This window comes from Macaca nemestrina, chromosome 14, assembly GCF_043159975.1.
Source record: "Macaca nemestrina isolate mMacNem1 chromosome 14, mMacNem.hap1, whole genome shotgun sequence".
NCBI classification, from domain to species: Eukaryota; Metazoa; Chordata; class Mammalia; order Primates; family Cercopithecidae; genus Macaca; species Macaca nemestrina.
In genome coordinates, this window is record NC_092138.1 from 22,874,966 (window position 1) to 22,898,414 (window position 23,449).

Below are 23,449 nucleotides of genomic sequence, written 5' to 3' on the forward strand. Positions count from 1 at the left end.
AGCTCGCTCACATCAGCCCACTGAAAGGTGTCTCTGTATTTTTTTTTTAAATGTAGTTTGTCTTCCCCTGTCCATTAAGCAAGTGAGGACAACTTTGGCAATGGCTTCTGTTGTGCCTTGAGGTATAAGGTGTGTATTAGAAAATCTCACTGCACCAGTCATGTAAGTCAGATTGTGGGAATGCTGAAACACCAAGGGAGGGAACCCCAGTATTTCCAGAAGGGAGGAGTGCCGATCAGAGGCACACAACCTCCAGCCTTTGCTACTTTGTGGTAAAGCTACAAGAAAAGCCCAATCACAGTCTCTGAGTCCACCCCCCACCTTCTTTCAGACAAAAACAAACAAAAAAAACACTTTTTTTTTTTTTTGTATCAAAGCATTTTACGTATCTGTCATTCATAAATGATTTAGTGGCTGTGCAGTGACAAAGAAATAAAAGACTGTTCCACTCTCAAAAAGTATACAGTTTAATGGTCTAATACGGATCCACTGAAAGAGGGCAGTTACACAAACCAAATACCAATAACACAACTGCATAAGCTGATAAAATGACTGTCCAACCAAAGCAGGTCCAACCCAGTAACATCTCTGGCAGGTTTCTCTGCTCACATGCATGGACCCAATTAAAGCTTGCGTTCCACTTCCAGGTCACACCAACCACTCACCAGCTTTGAGATCTTAGGTAGTTTACTTGACCTCATTAAGTACTACTTCATCCATAACACAGGGAGATGAGGACCCACCCACCTGACAGGAAGGTCAGAATAATTAAAGGAGACAGAGCATACACAGTGCTGGGTGCAGTCCCTGACATATAGGGCCAAACATACATTAACCATTCCCTTCATCATCATCATTCTGAAATTTTCAAGATGTTTTTCAGGCTTTATTCTGCCATCAGGTATAAAAAGTATCAAGTCTATAAAAGAAGACTATTCACATGCATATTTCACCTCACTATTAATTCCTTTGTTGGGGTAAAAAAATACACAAAAATTTAGTTCATTTTAGATAAAAACCTTTTTCTCTCAAAACTGTTATTTAAGCGGCATGTGTGTGATGTCTTTTAAGTTTTATGACATTTTTTACTCTGAATAACAAAAGAATCTGAAACACTGACATTTGCTTCTTCAAAGTTCCATGAATTTATTTTCACAAGGCACATGAAATATTTATGTTGCTTCACTTTCACCACGAAAATCAATAAGCCATTTGGGAAAAAATGGCCAAGGTCAGACATCAGGTTTCCAACTACAATAGAGGGCTACCAGACCTGCTTAGAATGAGATGATTCTATGGCCCAAATCTCATTCAGTATTCTTTGGCCCATCCTTACTCTCAGAATAAAATATTTTTTTTAAAGATTTCATGAGAACAAAAGTTCCGTTTTCTACACTTCTACACTCTAACAAGCCAGACAGATTCACGCTAATTGAACTGCAAGGTTTCTGAGAGCGGCTGAAAACAACATAAATGCTGTATGTGTAAAACTAAGAGGTCGTACTCATTCAGAAAAAGGAAAGGAGGGTCCCAGCCAGGTTTGGTGGTGAGCACCGATAATTCCAGATACTCTGGAAGCTCAGGCAGGAAGACTGCTTGAGCACAGGAGATCAAGATCAGCCGGGCAACACAGCAAAATCCCATCTCCAAAAGAAAAGAAAGAGAAGAGAAGAGAAGAGAAGAGAAGAGAAGAGAAGAGAAGAGAAGAGAAGAGAAGAGAAGAGAAGAGAAGAGAAGAGAAGAGAAGAGAAGAGAAGAGAAGAGAAGGGAAGGGAAGGGAAGGGAAGGGAAGGGAAGGGAAGGGAAGGGAAGGGAAGGGAAGGGAGGGGAGGGGAGGGGAGGGGAGGGGAGGGGAGGGGAGGGGAGGGGAGGGGAGGGGAGGGGAGGGGAGGGGGAGGGGAGGGGAGGGGAGGGGAGGGGAGGGGAGGGGAGGGGAGGGGAGGGGAAGGGAGGGGAGGGGAGGGGAGGGAAAGGAAAAGAAAAGAAAAGGAAGGAAAGAACGATAAAGAATGAGCTAAAGACCACGAAATTGAAACACATCTTAGTAGAGTACCACGGTGACACAGATAACAGTTAAGAAAGTTTCAATGACAGACCTTGTGTGGCCAAAAGTGATTCTACAGAAACAAAATCAGTAAGCAAGGAAAGAAGATCAAGATGCGACAGAACTGATTTTTCAAGCAAAATGCGGGCAATACCATACAGCCTTTTGGAAACATATACCAACCAACAGCAAGACATTTCAAATGGAAGCTGAGACACTGTTCTAAGGATAATTGTTTTTATTTTCTTTTTTTGAAATGAAATGGATGTGAAGAAGAAAGAAACCTGAAACAATATTCAACCAAATGTAAATAATGATTATCGGTAGATGACAGGGATGATTTCTAGATTTTAGTTATATATTTATTGTTTACCTTTTCCCAAATTTTCTAAAAATAAAAAAATTACTTATATTTTTAATTACAAGTTTTTTTTTTTTTTTTTTTTTGACAAAATGAATGAGATCAGCCATCCAGTTGTAGATATGGGATACTCTAGGTAATATCTATAGATACATATGTCTTCCCCATTAGACTCAGGACCCTCGTGAATGACACCTTAGGTTACTGCTCCTTAGAACCCCAGTGTCTAGCACAGGGCCTAAAATATGAGCTACATGTATTAAGAAATGTTTAGCAAATGAATTCTGGATATGGCCAAAAACCCAAGAAGGTAACCCTGATCTATCCTCCAGATGGTACAAATATGGCCAGGGTCTCCCACTGGTATCTGCCCAGGACTTCTCAGCCTCCTTCCACCAACGGTGCCCCTGTTGGGCATGTGCTGATCAGCCGGAAAGATGCAATTAGTCTGCATTATAGCTTAATGTCCCTCGCTTTTAATATCTTCCAGCGAGTCCTTTGTCCTTACTCATCTAGCTCCTTTCCTTTTAGTATTGTCTACTGAATTGAGCCATGCTGTTTTACCCACATCTTGCTCTGAAAGAAGCTATAAGAAACACAGCTAGGATGTGCTGTCTTGTATTTCTGCTAGAGATATCCAGGCCACTCCAACACTTTAAGAGAACCCACGGGAAAATCTGTCTCAGATCTCAATGCCATTAAAATAACTACTTTTCAGAGCAAGTGACACATTTTAATTTTATGAGCACTGTGAATCTTGAGATTTTTCTCTCGGCTTGCAGCTGAGAGCCAAATCTACAGTGACCTTACTACATGCAGGTCTGTCTGTAAGCTAGCTTTTCCTCTTGTTTCATCTTATCATTCTTCCCTCCCTCTAAAATGACCTTGCTTTATCTTTTTTTCCTCTCTCTCAGATCATGTGTATTTTTAGAAGTCCTTTGGAAAGAGGTAGGATATAAACAAACCAAAAAATTAAATACAACCCCAAAGTCCCCAATCCCATGCTGTCTTTGGAGATTTGTATCCATGTAGCTTGCCTGCAGGACAAGAAAGTAAAGCTCCACACCACTCTCCTTGCTGTACCAGCCAGGGGGTGACCTTTATGTGCATCTGTGACAAGAAGGTCTGTAGACCAGAGGCCCCTCCCTTTCGACTTCCTGATCACCAGCTCTAAAATACACACGACCACCAATGTGAATGGAGCACTATGACTCAAGGCAGAATTGCAAATGGTTAAGAGTGCAGACTTCGGCTGGGGGCGGTAGCTCACGCCACTGTGATCCCAGCACTTTGGGAGGCCAAGGCGGGTGGGTCACAAGGTCAGGAGTTCAAGACCAGCCTGGCCAAGATGGTGAAACCCCATCTCTACTAAAAATACAAAAAACTAGCCAGGCTTGGTGGCGGGCGCCTGTAATCCCAGCTACTTGGGAGGCTGAGGCAGAGAACTGCTTGAACCCGGGAGGCGGAGGTTGCAGTGAGTCGAGATTGTGCCATTGCACTCCAGCCTGGGTGAGAGAGGAGACTTCATCTCAGAAAAAAAAAAAAAAAAAAAAAAAAGAGTGCATACTTCAAAGCCAGACTACCTGGGTTTTAATCCTGCCTGCTACATCCCCCACTCTAACTGTTGACTTTAGACAAATTAAATAACATTCCTGCGCATCTTTATTTCCCCATCTGTGCAACAGGAACAATATAATGGTACTGACCTCATAAGATTGTTGAGAACAGCAAATGCGTTAACACATGTAAAAGTGACTAGGCCATTGCCTAATACACAGTAAATGTGGGACAGTACTACAATAGGACATTTCTGTTTTTGTTTTTTGTATTCTGTTGAGACGGGGTCTTGCTGTGCTGCCCAGGCTAGTCTCAAATTCCTAGCTTCAAGCACTCTTCCCACCTCAGCCTCACAAAGTGCTAGGATTACAGGCACGACCCACTGCTCCTGGTCATTGCTTTTTTTTCTACTAAGGTAGCCCACCCACATTATCAAGTCTGATTGGCAGTAATGTTTCTGACTGTAAATTACTAAACTGACAAACCCATTTCTATGGTAACTTTGTGTCTGGATCTCATTTATAAATTAATGTTCATTCAAAATTCCCTGTATCCTGAATCAAGGACCAGATAAAACAAAATAAAATAAAATGCAAAATTCCCTCTAAACACCAGTCACGTTTAACCACAAGCTTTCTGATGTGAAGGAGAAAGCAGGTTCCTGGGAATGTATCCACAATTAGTAACAGGATGATCCCTCAACCCCCAAGTGTGAATGAATGCACAAGTATACACTACTGTGTGCACATACACACACCTGTCATTTTCAATACAGACATTTAATATGCCTGAAGAGATTTTTAAAAAAGAAAAAAAAAAAACTCATGAACTTTTTCTCAGGGCATTCTTTAAAATAATGTATTTCAATAGGCCGCAGGTGGTCAGAAAAAAAATATATTGTTTAGCTATCAAAGAACAACTCTGCATTGTTAGATACTTGAGGTCCTGATTTGCACCTGGGTTTAGAAAGCTACCTCATACACATGCACTTAAAATGGAAATTTCTCATCAGATTCCACATCTAATGCAATGCAGAGCCCAACTCTAGATGTGCCCCATCTTTACTCAGGGAAGAGCCAGTCTCAGCAACTTCCTTCACACTCAGCCCACCGAGATGTCAGTCCTCAGTGAAGGACTATTCCACGTACGTATGTACATGATTATCAAATAAAGGGACTTCATACTCCAACTGCAGGAACGCAAAGGAAGAAAACCAGACAAGTATGAAAGCTGTAGAGTTTAGGAAAATCAAGGAAAAAATTAATCACTGAAACTCTTATCTCCTGCAACGAAAGTTACTTCAAAATTTGATGTAAATGGATTAAATTTCAGCATTTCGCTATACCGAAATTACACAAGATGGGAGTGAAAATAACCAAGAATACATTGGAGTCATTTATCTTCCATTTCCCGTATTTCCCTTAATTACCTACCCAAATGAAAGCACCTAAGAGTTGTTAAAGTATTGAAATACGTCAGTCCTTTCTAAGTACCTACCCAAATGAACGCGCGGAAGAGTAGGTTACAATATTTAATTAAAATACGTCAGTTTCTTTCATAATTCTCTTATTTCTGCGTATCACAAAAAATAGTCTAAGAACAGAGCAAAAATGAACAAGGACAATCCGCCAAGAAAACTGCTTTGAGGAATGTAGTAATCTCAGTCCTCTCAGGTTTACCACGCCAACGTCTTTGGGAGAGCGAAGGCAAAGGAGATGATAAAATGACACTTCCGAATAGCAACAGCTGAGATTACTTTCGCATCCTAGATTCTTTCCACCAGGAGCGCGAGCACGGGGTCTTCTAAACGCTCTTTCCACGATCCCGAGGTCAATTTCAAACGCTGCTCCTAGCCTAAGTCCCGAAGGAGGCTCGCTCGCCCACCCCACCCTGCAAGCTTTGCACTTCCCGTTCGCTCTGGCCGGTCAGGAACCCTAACTTGACAGTGACAAACACTGAGAAAAGAGGAAGTGGCTAAAGACCATTTCAAGACATTTTTTAAAGGGAGATCAATGGCCCTGTCTTTCCGGAAAACTTCCATGGGACGTTGCCATCACACCCTCTGAAAGTTTCAGCGAATGACAACGTAGCAAAAGTGAGGTCGACTCCCCTTTAAAAATATATATATATATATATTTTTTTTTTTAACCCTCGAAATCCTCTCGCTATCAAAATCGATCCCTCCCCGGTAACAGCGAACGCAAAAGAGCTCCCATCCCAGTGGGGCAGATCTCGTAAGCCAGGCTCGGGGCCGGGTGCGCGCCGGGTCCTCCCTGCCAAGCGGCAGAGGAGGGGCCGGCACCGCGGCGGCCGGAGGACCCGACGAGCGCCTCCCTTACGTCCCTCACCTGGTTTGACTGGTTTGGGTGGCGGCTTCGACATCTCGCTTCCTGGCGCTGCAAATCCTAAAGACCCCGCCGAAAAGCCCACCGCTTGCCCGCCACCTGGCACTCAGGCACCCCAGTTTCTTTTTGTCTGGCTTACAACGGTGCGCCTCCCAGGACCGGAGCCCACCCTTGGCTGCGCAAAGAACGCACGCAGGCAGAGCTGCTCCGCCGTGTGCCCCGCCCCGCCCCACGGCCGCCGGAGCCGTCCTAAGCGCCAGCCGGGCCGACGAGGAAGTGGACCCTGCCTGGCCGAACGCTTATTGGCTCCCGGGCTGGCAGCTTCGCCGCAGTGGGAGCGCGGGCGGCGCGCACGGCGGCGGAACGGGCCGGAGCCGAGCGAGGGCGAAGCGGGCGCGCGCCAGTGCCGCGGGCCGCGCGCGCTCCCAATAGGGAAGAGCCGGAGCTGGCCAGGGGCGCGCGGGAGAGGCCACGTTCGCTGTAGCCCCGCCCCGCCCCGCCCCGCCCCGCCCCAACGGGGGCTGGAACCCGGGGCAGAGCTGAGTGGAAAGGGGCTTCAGGTGGTCACCGCTACCTGGCATCCCTCTAATCCAGGAGGATCGTGGAGAAAGAGGTCGTGGGCCTCTCGGGGAGCGAGCTGCGGGTAGCGGCGCACTGGGGACAGGCGCGCGCCTGGCTGTCGCCCTTGCCGCTGTGTTTGGGAGGACTCGAACTGGCGCCAGGTGAGTGCTTACCTGCTCGCCCCTGCCGCGCCGCGCCGCGCCGCCTTGGTGGGGCCTGGAGGTGTTTCCAGAGGGTTTTTGTGCTGGAGCTCGGGACTTGGTTACACCTTGAAAGCCTTGCCTGGACTCTTGCCACCCTCAGAGAACTGATAGGTGGCCTGCCGAGGAGCACGTGGACTCCTGCTCTAGCGCCCTGGCATAATCCTGAAAATGGGAACTCTGCCTCCAAGAGACCGCGCAGCTGGGAGAAGTCGCCAGGGACAGGATTCAGTACTCGATCCTCGCGGGTCGAGATGGTCTCATTCCTCTAGCGTTGGGGTGATGACCTACTGCCCGCCTGTTGCCTGTTATTGTATGGCCTGCTAAGAATTTTTTTTTTTTACGTTTTTAATGGCTGAAAAGAAATCAAAAGAAATATAATACTTTGTGACACGTGAAAATTACATGAAATTCCGATTTCAGTGTCCGTAAAATTTTACTGGAACACAGTCACGCTCATTTGCATCTGTGTTGTCTGTGGCCGCTTTCGCATTACCCAGCAGGGTTGAGTAGCAGCTGGCAAAGCCCAAAGCATTTCCTATCTGGCACTTGACAGAAAAAGTTTGCCGACCCCTGATCTAGCGGATATTATCTTCGGTGGGAGGAAAGAACTGGAGCACACAAGGAAGCCAATGGCATAAGTTCAAAATAACAGTCAATATTGTAAATTAATTGTGTATTTGGGGAAGGAAAAAACTATTTACACAAGAACCTACATAAATGAAACCAACGGGGGAGGGGCATGAATTGCGTTTTCAAAAACCCCAGCCCTTCACGCCTGTAATCCCAGCACTGTGGGAGGCCAAGGCGGGTGGATCACGAGGTCAAGAGATCGAGACCATCCTGGCCAACATGGTGAAACCTGATCTCTACTAAAAATTCAAAAATTAGCCGGGCGTGGTGGCGGGCGCCTGTAGTCCCAGCTACTCGGGAGGCTGAGGCAGAAGAATCACTTGAACCCGGGAGGCGGAGGTTGCAGTGAGCCGGGATTACACCACTGCACTCCAGCCTGGTGACAGAGTGAGACTGTTTTAGGAAAAAAAACCCAGCCTTGAGGGATTTGTTTACCAAAAGGGAGCAAAGTTTAAACAATAGTAGGAAAAGACTGCCCTATCTCCTGGAAGAAGAGAATCAAAATAGCCGTTGAATAGAATACAGAGTGAGAAGTCCTGGAAACATTTTCCTCTTTTTAAAATATCAGGCTGTCCTGTAGATACATTTGAAGAGCACATTTAGCAGGAACTTTGTCTTTCAGATCATTTGCATCAGAGAGCTGCCCTCTTCGTACAATCTGCTCATTCTGCACATGCCACTTCTGACCGTTCTACTGTTTAGAATCCAAAATGTAAATGTTTAGTAGTGAAATGAATTGAACATAATAAACACATCTGAATTTAAAAAAAAAAAAACCCCAACAACATTTTACTTAGGATTAAAAAAAAGTGTAAAAAATAAAAATTAGTCATTTTAGATTTGCTCTTGGCTATCCTAGTTTGTTCTCCTGCTATGCAAAAGCTCTCTGTTGTTGAGGAAAGCTTTGCACACACCGGGAAAATAAACTACACAGATATTCCATGAGATTGAAGGTGGTGTGGATTCTAGTGATAGACGTGCCCTGAAATGATGACTCTTTGGACACATCACATGATTGACGGTTTGTACGAAGCTTGCATTTGCTTCATGAAGCCTGGCAAATCATAATTGCAAGCTTTTTAAATTTGATGTTTTGTTTTGTTTTTGGTTTCTTGGGAGGCAGTTTTGGGGTTGTTTTTTGTCTGTTTGCTTTGGTTTTTTTTCAAGAGAGGGTCTCGCTCTATCGCCAAGGCTGAAATGCAGTGGCGGGCGCAGTCATGGCTCACTGTAGTCTTGGTGATTTTTTTTTTTTCTTTTTTTTTTTGAGACGGAGTCTGGCTCAGTCACCCAGGCTGGAGTGCAGTGGTGCGATCTCAGTTCGCTGCAAGCTCCGCTTCCCGGGTTCACGCCATTCTGTTGCCTCAGTCTCCCGAGTAGCTGGGACTACAGGCGCCCGACGCCACGCCCAGCTACCGTTTTTGCATTTTTAGTAGAGACGGGGTTTCACTGTGTTAGCCAGGATGGCCTCGATCTCCTGACCTCGTGATCCGCCCGCTTCGGCCTCCCAAAGTGCTGGGATTACAGGCGTCAGCCACCGCACCCGGCCACCTTGGTGATTTTTAATAGTTCTTATAGAGGGCAACAGGCAATGAAACAGTAGAATATGATGTGGAGGTGGACAGTGCCAGGCCTGAACCTGGAGCTCCCCTAAAGCTGCCCTGTGCATGCACAGTGTTTTTGAAATAAATGACTTCAGGGATTGCTAGGCCCACCCCCACCCACCCTAGTCACTTAGCCCTGTTGCCTCTCTTGTCTCTGCATGTTCCAGTTGCCCACCCTGCCGGTCACATTGTTACCTGCTCATTGCTGATAGGGTATGCCCAGCATTCACCCAAACACTGGCTTGGACAGGCCCAGACTGCTAACTAATGTAGAACTGGGAGTTCCTGTTTCAGTTAAAAAACAAAAACAAAACTTATATTTCACTGTATCCAAGAGATTTTATAAGTGAGTTTTTTATGCCATCTTACTCCTGGTTCCTGAATGCAAGTAACCCCCTCAAGCCTATTTCCCGTGCCACAACCATGCTCACTTGTTATTTACATGCCATGTAATTGATGCAACAGTCACACGTGTAAGCACAGATGTGGCAATTAGGACGGGGAACAGTAGTCCTTTCCATTCTGTGTGCACAGCAAATAGTGCCCCATCAATAACACATCAGTAAGAATGACATCAATTATCCATCAGAGCCTGACAATTAAGCTAGCACATATGTAACACCCTTTCTTTGCTGTTAGTAATAAAGTGCTTTTTAGCAGCTTGGAGTGATGGAAAGAAGTCAACTCAACTGGTTTAGTTTCATATCTGGCTTTTCCACTTACTGTCTGTGTGACCTTAGGCAAATCGCTCTATTGTCTGAGCCAGTTTCCACTTCTGCAAAATGAAGAGGTAGACCAAGTAATCTCTAAAGCTGTACTTCTCCAAGTTTGAGAATTTATGCTTCAGTGAGCTATCCAAAAATAAGTGAAATGGGGGCAAGGAATGACAAAGTTTTATGAATTTTTATTTGGTCAAGTGAGGATATCACTCTGCGAACAATTTTTGACAACATAATTTTGTAAGAGAAAGAACATTTATCGCCACAAAAGTGAGATTAAAGAGCAGCCTCTCCCTTCCCAAAATAAGGCTAGTTGGCATCATTGCACTGACATACCGAAAAAATAAGAATAGGGTAAAGTAAAATTCAAAAGCAGAAAAATTACAACATAAAAATGTATTTTACAATATTCATTGTATGCAGTCGTTCCCTCGATACATCTTGTAAATTTGGATGGAGATGTGATTCAACAACATAACTCTGGATGAAACTCAAATATCCAACTTGTTCTGCTATTTTATTTTATTTTTTAAGCCAGGGTCTTGCTGTCACCCAGACTGGAGTGTAGCAGCTCAATCTCCACTCACTGCTACCCCCACCTTGCGGGCTCAAGCAATCCTCCCACCTCAGCCTCCGAAGTAGCTGGAACTACAGGAGCACACCACCATGCTTGGCTAATCTTTTGTATTTTTGGTAGAGACAGCGTTTTACCATGTTGCCCAGACTGGTCTCAAACTCCTGAGCTCAAGCAATCCGCCTGCCTTGGCCTCCCAAAGTGCCGGGATTATAGGCATGAGCCACCGTGCCCGGCTGCTATTTTATCACAGTCATTATTGAATTCTTGTCTCACACAGACTTGTTAATGGAATTGGACCCAGTGTTAAGCAATTGTAGTCAATGTGGAATATTCTAGAAAGGTCAAGAAGTCAGGCAACAATAGCCCTTTCCCCACCAGGCTTTTTGTGCATAACCCCTCCCCAGGGAGAGTGTGGACACAGATCATAGGAACTGGAGCATTGCTGGGAGCCTCCAGCTTGACAGGTAGCCACTTGCCCCCGGCTACACAGCCTAGGTCCCTGGCCACCCCCCCGAGCAGATAGGAATGAAGAACAGTGACTGTCAGAGATGACCTTCAGCAGCCACTATTAAGGTTCCCTCCAGCTGCGCTTCACCTTTTCACTTAATGATGAAAAATGGCTCATTGTAATAACCAAGGACTGCTTTAGTGAACCTTAGGGAGGCATGTATGAAACTGCCCTCCATCCACTAGACCAAAGGTCCACAAAACAGCAGCCGGTGGCTTAACCTGGCCCTCTGCCTGAACATTTGCAGTGTCATGTAGAAAGCACTACAGAAATCCAATTAAGGGAAATGATAGCCCAATAAAAGGGAATTTCATTCTTGTCATTAGTAGACCTGTTAAAAAAAATTATGATTATATATTGAATTTCATCACAAAAATTTGTGAAAATATTTTTTCTCTTGTTATATAAGTCCATACATAACAATTTAGATTTTGCCTCTTGACCCACACAGTGTCAAATATTTACCATCTGGCCTGTTTCCAAAAAAAATGTACCTAGCCAGGCCCAAGAGCTGGGCTTTTGGGTGAAGAAATCTCATCTTTAAACGGCATTAGCTTCATTTTGCCTCTGGTCAGTAGCAACTTTTTTCCTGTCTTATCAGGGGAGAAAGAGGCCAGCCCACAGAGGTCCCTGCCTCACTGATAATGAGTCATACCCAGGTGACTGAATTGTGCAGGTGGAAGGCAACCTGGCTAAGGAGAGAATGAAACTTCATATACCACACTGTGGCCTAGCAACTCTTCCACGCTTGGAAAACAGACATTCAAGGGGGAGTGCTCCGCAGCTCACCTGACGTTCAACTGGTTGAGAGGCCCTGAGCACGTCCCAGCTGTTGGCACTCAGTGGTAGCAGGGGAAGCCAGTATGGCAGGGAATGTGGATAATGCGGGGCTGTGCTGAGAGGTCACTGTCACCCTCCCCTCTCAGCTGGTGTTCCTAATTTAGGATTCTTTATCTCCCTAGACATCTAAATGAAATGCATTTGAATATTTTTTTTTTTTTTTTTTACTTTTAGGAAATATTAGGAAGCTGTGGTTTTCAAAGCTAATTATGAAAACATTTATCGTTGGAATCAGTGGGTGAGTAATTTTGGTACAAACAGCTCTTTAAGATACTGAGGATGTGCAAATGGTGTTTCCGTGTGGATGGAGTAGGGGACGGAGAAGCAGTGAGGATTCCAGAGTCCTGGGGAAGAGCAGACCACTGTGGGATATCAGTGGAGTGCTGGCGTCATAAATGCCAACAAGAGATGGAAGAGTTTTCTATAAACAGAGAAACAGAAGAGTCCGTCAACCACGTTTACCCACTTCCCCTTTTATTTTGTGGAGCTAACACCAGAGGCAAGGTCTGATTGGGCACTGCTTTCATTCAGGATGATTTATCATTCCCCATATGGGTGTTCCTCCATCATGACGGAGGAGAAAGCTTAGTGTTTCTTTCCAGCTGTGCCCAGCTTCAGACATGTGCTATAGAAAACACCTTCACCTCCATTCCTTTCCCCCATGTTTTGGGTGGCCTTATGTCCCATGTTGCCCAAGCTAATACTTGTGGTCCTGGATGCACTTCTCTTTCTCTCAAACATGTTCTAAATTATATGGTCATCCTACCTGTGGTCCCAGAGGCAGGCATGCAAATAAAACATCAACATCAACTGAAAATGACACTATTTGTCTTGCTACCATATTATGTTCACCTTTACTCTAATTATATTCACATTATTTGTGACCCAGTTAATAAAATGTGAGACTACTTTGTTTGTAATTTTGGGGAGATCATTGTGGTATGGTATTACATTACCATAGTAAGTCACCAATCAGAAGTAAAATTGAGTGAACGAAATGTCAGAACTCTGCTTTGCCTCCCATCTAATCAGAAGAAAAGTTCAGTTTTTCTCTGCAGTACTTCTCTTGTGTTTCTCTTCCTTCCCGCACTCACTCCCACCATCCTGATATAGGCTGTCATTCCCTAATCCCCATCTTTCCCTTCTAATCTTTCCTACACACCTCTACCAGTGTAAGCTTCATACAGAACATTTTAATTATCTGCCTGAAGAATGATATTCAGTGGTTCCCAGTTATTGAGAATTAAATCTGAATATCATGGTCTATGAAGGCTATCCATAAGTAATAAAGGAAATGTATTAGCCTCAGGGGTAGCAGGCTGCAGGAAAGATTTGATACAGGAGCTCAGTGGTATCACCAAAGACAGTTTTTCTCTCTTCTATGTGTCTTTCATTTGGGTTCATCTTAGAACTGACTTATCCTTTTGGTCACAAGGAGCTGCTAGGAGCCCTGTGACTTGTTTCTTCATAGCCTGTCACTGGGCAGAAGGGGAAATACTTCTCTTCTCCTAGGTCATAGGTCTCCCTTTGACTGGACAAGCATGGTCCACATACACGCAGCCACCGTGGTAAAAGAGGTGGGATTACATTGATTGGTTTAGGTCAGTGGGTTCTGTTCTGGAATTGAGAGTGGGAGCAGTTCCAACCAGACCTAGAAAACAGACATAGAACCTGGAAAGGCAACTACAGAGTCCACTACAGGATCCAATCCACCCTTCATTTGGCATTTGTGTAAATAAGATTTCCCTCTGCTCAATGTCCCAATACAGGGCCATGTACCTAGAAACCTACCTCCTGTCTTGTCCTGTGCACTAGGTACTATCCATAACTTCCTAAGAAAGCCTTCTTCCCACTATCTTTTCTTTAGCAAGTGCCATGATTTCTCCTTTTTCTCTTTTAAGAGATAGGGTCTTACTATGTTGTCCAGGCTGGTCTTGAACTCCTGGCCTCAAACAGTCCTCCCACCTGGGCCTCCCAAAGTGCTGGGATTACAAGGATGAGCCACTGCTCCTGGCCAAGTGCCTTGATTTCATTTTAGTGCTGCTGCACCTGTGAAGCCCATGCCAGATTCAGTTATGGCGACTTTTGTTCCTGCCTTGCTTCTTATGAACTTAACCACTTGCTTCCCTACGAAGTAATTGTCCAATAAATCTCGACCGAATTATTACTTCATAAGGAAGTAATAACAGTAATTATTCAATTGTAAATAACAGGTGTTCTGAAGGAATTCAGAGGGCATCCATGAACCTCCTGGAGATTTAACACAAATGTAAATATAGTCATTTTTCTGGGTGTGTTAGTCCATTTGTCTTGCTATAAAGGAATGCCTGAAGCTGAGTAATTTATAAAGAAAAAGAGGTTTATTTGGCTCACTGTTCTGCAGGCTCTACAAGAAGCATGGTTGGTACCTGCTTCTGATGAGGGCCTCAGGAAGCTTACATTCATGGTGGAAGGTGAAGGGGATCCAGCATGTCACATGGCAGAAGAAGCAAGAGAGAGTGAGATGGGGCTGGGCGCGGTGGCTCCCGCCTGTAATCCCAGCACTTTGGGAGGCCAAGGCGGGTGGATCACGAGGTCAGGAGATCGAGACCATCCTGGTTAACACGGTGAAACCCCGTCTCTAGTAAAAATACAAAAAATTAGTCAGGCGTGGCAGGCGCCTGTAGTCCCAGCTACTCGGGAGGCTGAGGCAGGAGAAGGGCGTGAACCTGGGAGGTAGAGCTTTCAGTGAGCCGAGATCACACCACTGCACTCTAGACTGGGCGACAGAGTGAGACTCCCATCTCAAAACAAAAAAAAAGAGAGTGAGAGGGAAGTCTCAGACTTTTTAAACAACCAGCTGTCACATGAACCAACAGAGCAAGAACTCACTGATTACCATGGGGATGGCACCAAACCCTTCATGAGGGATCTGCCCCCATGAGCCAAACACCTGCCAGCAGGCCCCACCTCCAGCTTGGGGGTCACATTTCTTTTTTCAGACAGAGTCTCGCTCGCCCAGGCTGGAGTGCAGTGGTGCAATCTCGGCTCACTGCAGCCTCGACCTCCCGGGTTCAAGGAATTCTCCTGCCTTAGCCTCCCAAGTAGCTGGGACTACAGGCGTGCACCACCACGCCCAGCTAATTTTTGTTCTTTGTGTTTGTTTGTTTGTTTGTTTGTTTGAAATGGAGTCCCGCTCTGTCGCCCCGGCCGGAGTGCAGCGGCTTGATCTCGGCTCACTGCAAGCTCCACTTACCGGGTTCACGCCATTCTCCTGCCTCAGCCTCCCGAGTAGCTGGGACTACAGGCGCCTGCCACCTCGCCCGGCTAATTTTTTTGTATTTTTTTAGTAGAGACGGGGTTTCACCGTGTTAGCCAGGATGGTCTTGATCTCCTAACCTCATGATCCGCCTGCCTCGGCCTCCCAAAGTGCTGGGATTATAGGCACGAGCCACAGCACCCAGCCTAAGCTTTGTATTTTTAATAGAAGCGGGGTTTCACCATGTTGACCAGGCTGGTCTTGAACTCCTGACCTCAGGTGATCTGCCCACCTCGGCCTCCCAAAGTACTGGGATACAGGTGTGAGTCACCGTGCCCAGCTGGGGATCACATTTCAATATGGCATTTGGAGAGGACAAACATCCAAACTCAGTCACTAGGGAAAGAGATGATAACCTTCGTGGGATTCTCTCAGAGTCCTACAATGTAAAAAAAATTAAAATCCATCCTGGCATTAGACTTTGTATCCCATCTCCATTTCTTAACATGGACTGGTTTTATTACTATACAACTTCTCAATCCTTAGTTTCCTCAACTGGAAAATTGGAATATTAACATCTACCTGTTGCAGAATGTGTTTGAATAATTACAGACAGCCTTTTAACTTCTCCCTAGCCCACTTTTATGTCCAAATACAATGAGCCCTCTTGTTACCTGGCACATAAAAAAATAAATGGGCCAGGAGTTGTGCATTTATTTGGGTGTTGTGAGCGAAGAAGGGAGCGGCACCAAGTAGTCACCCTTTTTCCTTCCTAGGCTCCTAGGATCTGAGCACGCTGGGCACGCTTCTCCTCAGGTTGGATAGCACATGCGAGCAAGGCTGTGAGTGTGCTGCACGTGGTGGTTGTGGGTGTGCCATAGGAGAAGGTTCCTATTCCTTTCCCACATGTTTTGGGTGACCTTCCTATTCCTTTCCCCCATTCTATTCCCCCATTTCTAGTCCTTTCCCCCATCCTATTCCTTTTCCCCATGTTGTGGGTGGCCTGAGCTGTCACCTGACCAGGATGTCTCCCAATCTGAGTGTGGATTTTAGGTGCAGGCTTGTTTAAATACTTTTTCTCTCCTCTCCTCTCCGTATCTCAGACTATCTTCTAGCCGGTCTGTCTCCAAGGCTTGTGCAAAAATGGGGTATGTATTTCTCATTGGCTTTAGCTAAGTCAGTGAGAAAGGATCTAATTACTACTGTTGGTTTGACTGCATGATCTTAACAGAGATAAGTCTAGAAAATGACAGATTTTTTTCTAGCCAGATTGTTCATGTTGTAATAAAGTCACTCCCGTTCACTATCTCATTTAAACCAAAACTTAATACCTAAACTATGGACACTTGGTATAGTTTACAGACATTTTTGTTAAAGAGGGGGAAAAGTTGTAATATTTTCTCGATACATAGGGTAGCACCCACTCCCTTTTCCTTATTTTCAAAGAGATGGCCCATATCCTACCCAATCGTGTATCGTAAGGTTAAATGAGAAATCTTGTGAATCAGGTTCCTTCTACCTTGAGGTATAATGTAATAGTAGAGTTATATGCAGGCCATTTTGATGAATGGATGTTAGTTCATTTTCCCTTTTCTAGATTATAAGTATTTGTGGATTGATCTCATCTGGGATTAAGCAGCGTTTCTTACAAATAGATGTGTAGTCAGGAGTTTTTTTGTGCTGTGAACATTTGGTGGTATGGTGAAATCTTGACCTCAGAGTAATAGTTTTAAGTGTACAAAATAAAATACAGGAATACAAAGGAAATTGGTTATATTGAAATATAGTTATAAAATTATTTTTAAAAACAAATTTGTGATATTGTGATATATAATCTTCTATGTCAATATATTAAATAACAATACCCAGAGGTGGGTCTAAACAATGCCACAAATCAGAAGTAATAATGAACATTGATGATACTTCAAGATATCCAACCCAACTGCAACATAATATGAAAATATCTGTGATTTCTCTTGGTGAATGTCAGGGGTACTTATATCACTTATATTTATAATTAAAGGAGATGCTAAATTTCTGTTAGAATTCAGTGAAATTAAAGGTACAATTTTTTTCTCGTTCAAGTTCACAAATGCCCTGACTTATATTTACAGACATGAGTCCCAGGTTAAAACACTCTTTCAATAAACGACTGAGTAGGGAAGTGCCTCCCTCCCATGTGATCTCCTAGACGCTGGGAAACTAGATCTAAAGAGGAGTGACTCAGTGCCCCTTCTCCTGGACTTCACGGTCCGGCCAGAAGGGACAAATAACTGGCCTGATGGGATAAGCTACAGCGGACCTCCCAGCTGGCCCCCAGGTGGAGAGAGATGGGGAAAAGGAGACACCACAGAGGAAATGTGACTTCATGGTAGGTGGGCTTGTACTAAGCCACTCCTGTTTTTTCCACTGTGCCTTGAAGCAAAATCACAGTGACCATATGTAGTTTTATACACTTGCACTAAAATGTGCTACTCATATTCTCTGTGTTGCATATGAACCATGTGAATATTTTGACATAGGCAAAAAAACATTTCGCTTCCAACACAGTGTCTGTATTTTTAAGTGTTAGTGTTACTCAGTTCACTTACTCGGCAGTTACCTTTCTCCTTCATCTTTCCCAGCTTATTTCTTATCGTTTAGTACATCAGATCTGCTGGTGCCTGTGGTTTAAGGCACTATCTATGAAAGAAATCTTTTTTTCTTAAATATTAAATATTGCTTTAAATATCCTCTTTAAAAATATTTTAAAGTGTTTAATGATTTTTTGGCCAGGCCCTGTGGCTCATGCCTGTAATCCCAGCACTTCGGGAGGCCCAGGCGGGTGGATCACCTGAGGTCAGGAGTTCCAGACCAGCCTGTCTAACATGGCGAAACCCCATCTCTACTAAAAATACAAAAATTAGCCGGGTATGGTTGTGGCATCTGTAATCCCAGCTGCTCAGGAGGCTGAGGCAGGAGAATCACTTGAACCCAGGAATCAGAGATTACAGTGAGCCAAGATCGCACCGCTGCACTTCAGCCTTGGTGACACAGCGAGACCCCGTCTCTCAAAAAAGCAAAAAAAGTGTTTAATGATTTTTAATGGTTTTTCCTTCTTGGTACTTTTCTTTGCTTCAGTGTGACAAATGGTGGGAAAACAACACTGGCTAAGAATTTGCAGAAACACCTCCCAAATTGCAGTGTCATATCTCAGGATGATTTTTTCAAGGTATCTATAAAACTTCTTAAATTATTTATTTAATACAAAACGGTTTAACCACCAAGTTAATTGAATTACATCCAAGAAGTCTTTGGCGAGTGATGTACCTTTTGTATCGAAATTAGGCTCAGTGCAATGGTGCCACTTATCCACTAGATGGCACTGTCTATCAGTGCTGATCTTTAATTGCTCATCCAAAGCATTTATTAAAAACTTATCTCCTCTTTAGTCTATAATTGTATTATTTCTTTCCTACACACTATTTTGATGGGTACTTTATTATTTTTCCAGCCAGAGTCTGAGATAGAGACAGATAAAAATGGATTTTTGCAGTATGATGGTAAGTAGATTTGCTTGTCAAATATTGTATGCTTATGTTCATTTTCTTTTTCAAACCCAAAGAACTTCACTATGTTAAACTTGATGGTTCTGTGAAACAAAAATTTAAAAAAAGAGCTTTACTGTATCTGTGAAGGCAGTCTTAAAATGTGTTTAAATATATTGCTGTACTTTAAGCCTGCCTTTGTAGGTTTCTGATTTCTGTTCAACTATTTAAATAAGTGAAAACCTTTTTCCAGTTTTATATTTAAAACTGAAAACATTGGGGCCAGACTTGGAGGCTCACACCTGTAATGCCAGCACTTTGGAATGCCGAGGCAGGCAGATCACTTGAGCTCAGGAGTTTGAGACCAGCCTGGGCAACACAGGGAGATTCCATCTCTACCCAAAAAAATACAAAAATTAGCCAGGTGTGGTGATGCATGCCTGTAGTCACAGCTACTTTGGAGGCTAAGGTGGGAGGATCACTTTGCCCAGGAAGCTGAGTCTGCAGTGAACCCAGGTCGCACCACTCTACTCCAGCCTGGGTGACAGAGTGAGACCCTGTCTCAAAAATATGTGTATTTTTAAAATAAAAATAATAAAACTGAAAACACGGGAATGATAGATTTTTCTTCTTTTTAATTGAGGTAAAATATGCCTATATAATTTACTATCGTTACCAATCTTAAGTGTACAGTTCATTGGTAATAAATATATTTTTTTTTCTCCCTTCATTCCCCTCACCTGCTTCCCCTTTCAGGCCTCTGGTAACCACCAGTCTACTCTCTATCTTCATGAAATCCCCTTTTTTTAGCTCCCACATATGCATTAGGATATGTGATATTTGTCTTTCTGTGCCTGACTTACTTCATTTAACATAATGGCCTCCAGTTCCATCCATGTTGCTGCAAATGACGACTTCATTTTTTTTATGGCTGCATGATATTCCATTACATATACGCACCATACTTTCTTTATCCATTTCTTCATCGATGGGTACTTAGGTTCATTTCATATTCTGGCTATTTGTGAATAGTGCTGCAATAAACATGGCGGTGCAGATATTTCTTGGATAGATTGATTTCTTTTATTTTGGATATATACCTGGTAATAGAATTGCCGGATCATGCGGTAGTTCTATTTTTAATTTTTTGAGGAATCTCTGTACTCCTGCATAGTGACTGTACTAATTTACATTCCTCCCAATAGTGTATGAAGGTTCCCCTTTCTCCACGTGGAATCATAAGGTTTTCTTCTGAAGCAAGTTAAACTTGCTGTCCCTCTGCCTATGCCTGTTCTGGAGATGTATAAGGAGCTATATTGGTCACCCTCAACCACCCCATGACGGAATTTTGCCTGGAGCAAACTATATTCTCTCATTCTTTCAGCTTTCCTTCCTGGTGGCCAAAGTACTAGACAGCTGTGGTTTGGTTTTGTTTTTTTCACTGTTCAGAAAGTTTTGTGAACATATTTTACATGGATTCTCCTCATTCCTTACTCCAAGCTAACAGTTTTGAGGCCAAAGGATTACAGTCTATCCTAAAACATTTTCTGTAGAGAATATCATGCTAATAGGCTGTTTAATATTTGGTGGTCTTATTAACCTTTACAATTCAAAAGATGATCATTGAGTACTTATACAAACTAGTAACAGAGGGAGCTCTCTTAAAAAGTCATAAAGTATGTTCTCTATTTTTAACTGATAATCTTTTAGGAAAAGTGTTATATGATCAGTTCTTACAGACACATAATAGTTTTATGAGAGGCAAAATTCTTGACTCACTCTCTGTTCTTGCAGCTTGAGTTGCAGCCAGGATCATTTTTTCTTTTTCTTTGTCTTCCTCTCGTCCAGAGGTTAGTGAGAAAAATCATTGCAAAGGAAGGGTGAAAAACAGGGTAAAACAGTTTTCAACAATTGGAAAAGAATTACTATTTCTAATTTTTAATGAATTCTTACAAACTGGTAAGAAAAACTAATATCCCAGTAGGAAAAGGGCCTAAGGTTGTGAATAAGCTCTTCATAGAAGCAGTCAGTTATTGGATTGATAAATGTACGATAAAAGTCAACCTTAAAGAACTGTAAATTACTTTTTTTCCCTCTTACCAAGTAAACAAAGATGTTTAAAGCAATGAGAATTATCCAGTGATAGCACGGGCTCAGTAAAACAAAGGCCCTAATATACTTTAGATGGAAGTATATAGATAAATTGGTACAGCCTTTCTGGAAAGGAGGTTGAGCATGTGTCCCAAACTTAGTATGTTCATGCCATGACTTCAAGCATCTGACATCAGGAATCTATCTTAAGGAAAGATTTGAACATTTTAGGTAAATGCACAAATTTAAGGTAAATCAAAGTACTAGTCAAGTCTATCTAAGCACAAACAGGATAGTTTTAAAATGTGGAACCATCAAGTTTGTAGAGGAAATAATTATATTTTCAATGGAATATAGTTGATTAATATGAAAGAAATCAAAACAAAAATTAAAAATCAAAGGATGGCCAGGTACAGTGGCTCACACGTGTAAGCCCAGCTCTTTGGGAGGCCAAGGTGGGTAGATTACTTGGGTCCAAGGGGTTCAAGACCAGTCTGAGCAATGTGGCAAAACCGTGTCTCTACAAAAAATACAAAAATCAGCCGGGTGTGGTGGTGTGCACCTGTGGTCCCAGCTACCGAGGAGACCGAGGCAGGAGGATCACTTGAGCCTGGGAGGCAAAGGCTATAGTGAGCCGAGATATGCCACTGCACTCCAGCTTAGCTGACAGAGTGACACTGTGTCAAAAAAAAAAAAAAAAAAAAAAAATTCAAAAGATGGTGGAAAAATAGAAAATAATAGTAAGATGATAGATTTAAGTCCAAATATACCAGTAGCCACATTAAGTGAAAGGAAGTAAAATACTCCAAAAATTGTCACACTGGTATTTTTTTTTTTTTCTAAGCCAACAGTAAGTTCCTTAAAAGAGAAAGGCTTAATAGTTGGGTGCGGTGGCTCACAACTGTAGTCCCAGCTACTCAGGTAGCCGAGGCGGGAGAATCACTTGAACCTGGGAGGCAGAGGTTGCAGTGAGCCAAGGTTGCGCCACTGCACTCCAGTCTGGGCAACAGAGCGAGACTCTGTCTCAAAAAAGAAAAAAAAACAAAAGAAATGGACTTAAGTATAAGGACATAGAAATATAGGCAGTAAAAGGCTAGTAAAAGATCCATGATGGAAACACCTACCGAAAGAACTGTTATAACTCTAGCAACTATACTAATACCAGACAAAGTAAACTTTAAGGCTGAGTTTTACTGAGATAGAGAGAAATGAGTTACTTCAACAGGAAAATAAAACAACCTAAAATTTTTATCTACCTAATAACATAACATTAAAATGCATTAAACACTGACAGAGCTAAGAGGAGAGAAAGACACAAATCCACAATTGGCGTGGGAGTTTTTTGTTTGTTGGTTGGTTGGTTTTTTATTGAGATGGAGTCTCACTCTGACACCCAGGCTGGAGTGCAGTGGTATGATCTTGGCTCACTGCAACCTCTGCTGCCCAGGTTCAAACAATTCTCATGCCCCAGCCTCCCAAGTAGCTGGGACTACAGCCATGAACCACCATGCCTGGCTAATTTTTTTTTTTTTTTTTTTTTTTTTTTTTTTGAGACGGAGTCTTGCTCTGTTGCCGAGACTGGAGTGCAGTGGCCGGATCTCGGCTCACTGCAAGCTCCGCCTCCCGGGTTTACGCCATTCTCCTGCCTCAGCCTCCCGAGTAGCTGGGACTACAGGCACCTGCCACCTCGCCTGGCTATTTTTTTTTGTATTTTTTACTAGAGACGGGGTTTCACCAGGTTAGCCAGGATGGTCTTGATCTCCTGACCTCGTGATCCGCCCGTCTCGGCCTCCCAAAGTGCTGGGATTACAGGCTTGAGCCACCGCGCCCGGCCTTTTTTTTTTTTTTTTTTTTTTTAATAGAGATGGGGTTTCCCCAGGTTGGCTAGGCTGGTCTTGAACTCCTGACCTCAGGTGATCTGCCCACCTCAGCCTCCCAAAGTGCTGGGATTACAGGTGTGAGCCACCACGCGCAGCTAATGAGGGGGATTTTAACACAACTTCCTTTGTGTATTAGTTTGCTAGGACGACATAGCAAAGTACCACAGAATGCCTGAAACAACAGAAAATTATTGTCTCACAATTCGAGAAGCCAGAAGTCTGAGATCCAGGTGTCAGCAGGGTGGGCTCCCTCTGAGGCTGTGAGGGAGACTCTTTTCGGTGCCCCTCTCCTGGCTTCTGGTGTTTGCTGAAATCTCTGGCAGCCTTGGCTTCGGCTGCATCACCCCAGTCCCTGACTTCATCTCCACATGGTACTGTCCCCATGTGTGTGTCTGAATTTTCTCCTTCTGTAATCAGTCATATTGGATCAGGTGCCCACCCTACTCCAGTGTGACCTCACCTTAACTGATTGTATCTGTAATGACCATATTTCCAAATAAAGTCACATTCTGGAGAACTGGGCAGGAGGACTTTAACATAGGGGGACACATTCAGCTCGTAACAGCCACTAATGGGACTAGCAGACAAAAATTACTAATGATATAACAGATTTGAACAACACAATTAACTAACTTGACCAAAAACTGACATGTACAGAACATGCACCTAATAACAGCAGAATACATATTTTTTTTTCTTGAGTACATGGAATATATTACCCCAAATAGTCCATATATGCAAGGGCATGGAGTAAGTCCTAATACACT

At 43.5% G+C, this 23,449-nt stretch overlaps 2 protein-coding genes across 4 annotated transcripts in view; one reads left to right on the top strand and one right to left on the bottom strand.

The window, feature by feature from the left end:
* LOC105498693 (osteoclast stimulating factor 1) overlaps nt 1-6,544 on the bottom strand; it is a 57,864-nt gene extending 51,320 nt beyond the window's left edge. Inside the window, exon 1 of the mRNA XM_011770949.3 lies at nt 6,311-6,544. Coding sequence (XP_011769251.1) covers nt 6,311-6,344 — 34 coding nt within the window. The 5' untranslated portion in view covers nt 6,345-6,544. The remainder of the gene's footprint in view (nt 1-6,310) is intronic.
* A 235-nt stretch (nt 6,545-6,779) lies between these two features.
* LOC105498692 (nicotinamide riboside kinase 1) overlaps nt 6,780-23,449 on the top strand; it is a 28,446-nt gene continuing 11,776 nt past the window's right edge. Inside the window, exons 1-4 of one of the 3 annotated variants that reach the window (XM_011770947.3) lie at nt 6,780-7,029; nt 12,121-12,184; nt 18,305-18,395; nt 18,678-18,726. In XM_011770947.3, coding sequence (XP_011769249.1) covers nt 12,156-12,184; nt 18,305-18,395; nt 18,678-18,726 — 169 coding nt within the window. In that variant the 5' untranslated portion in view covers nt 6,780-7,029; nt 12,121-12,155. The remainder of the gene's footprint in view (nt 7,030-12,120; nt 12,185-18,304; nt 18,396-18,677; nt 18,727-23,449) is intronic. The other 2 variants (XM_011770945.3, XM_011770946.3) reach the window with 2 other exon arrangements.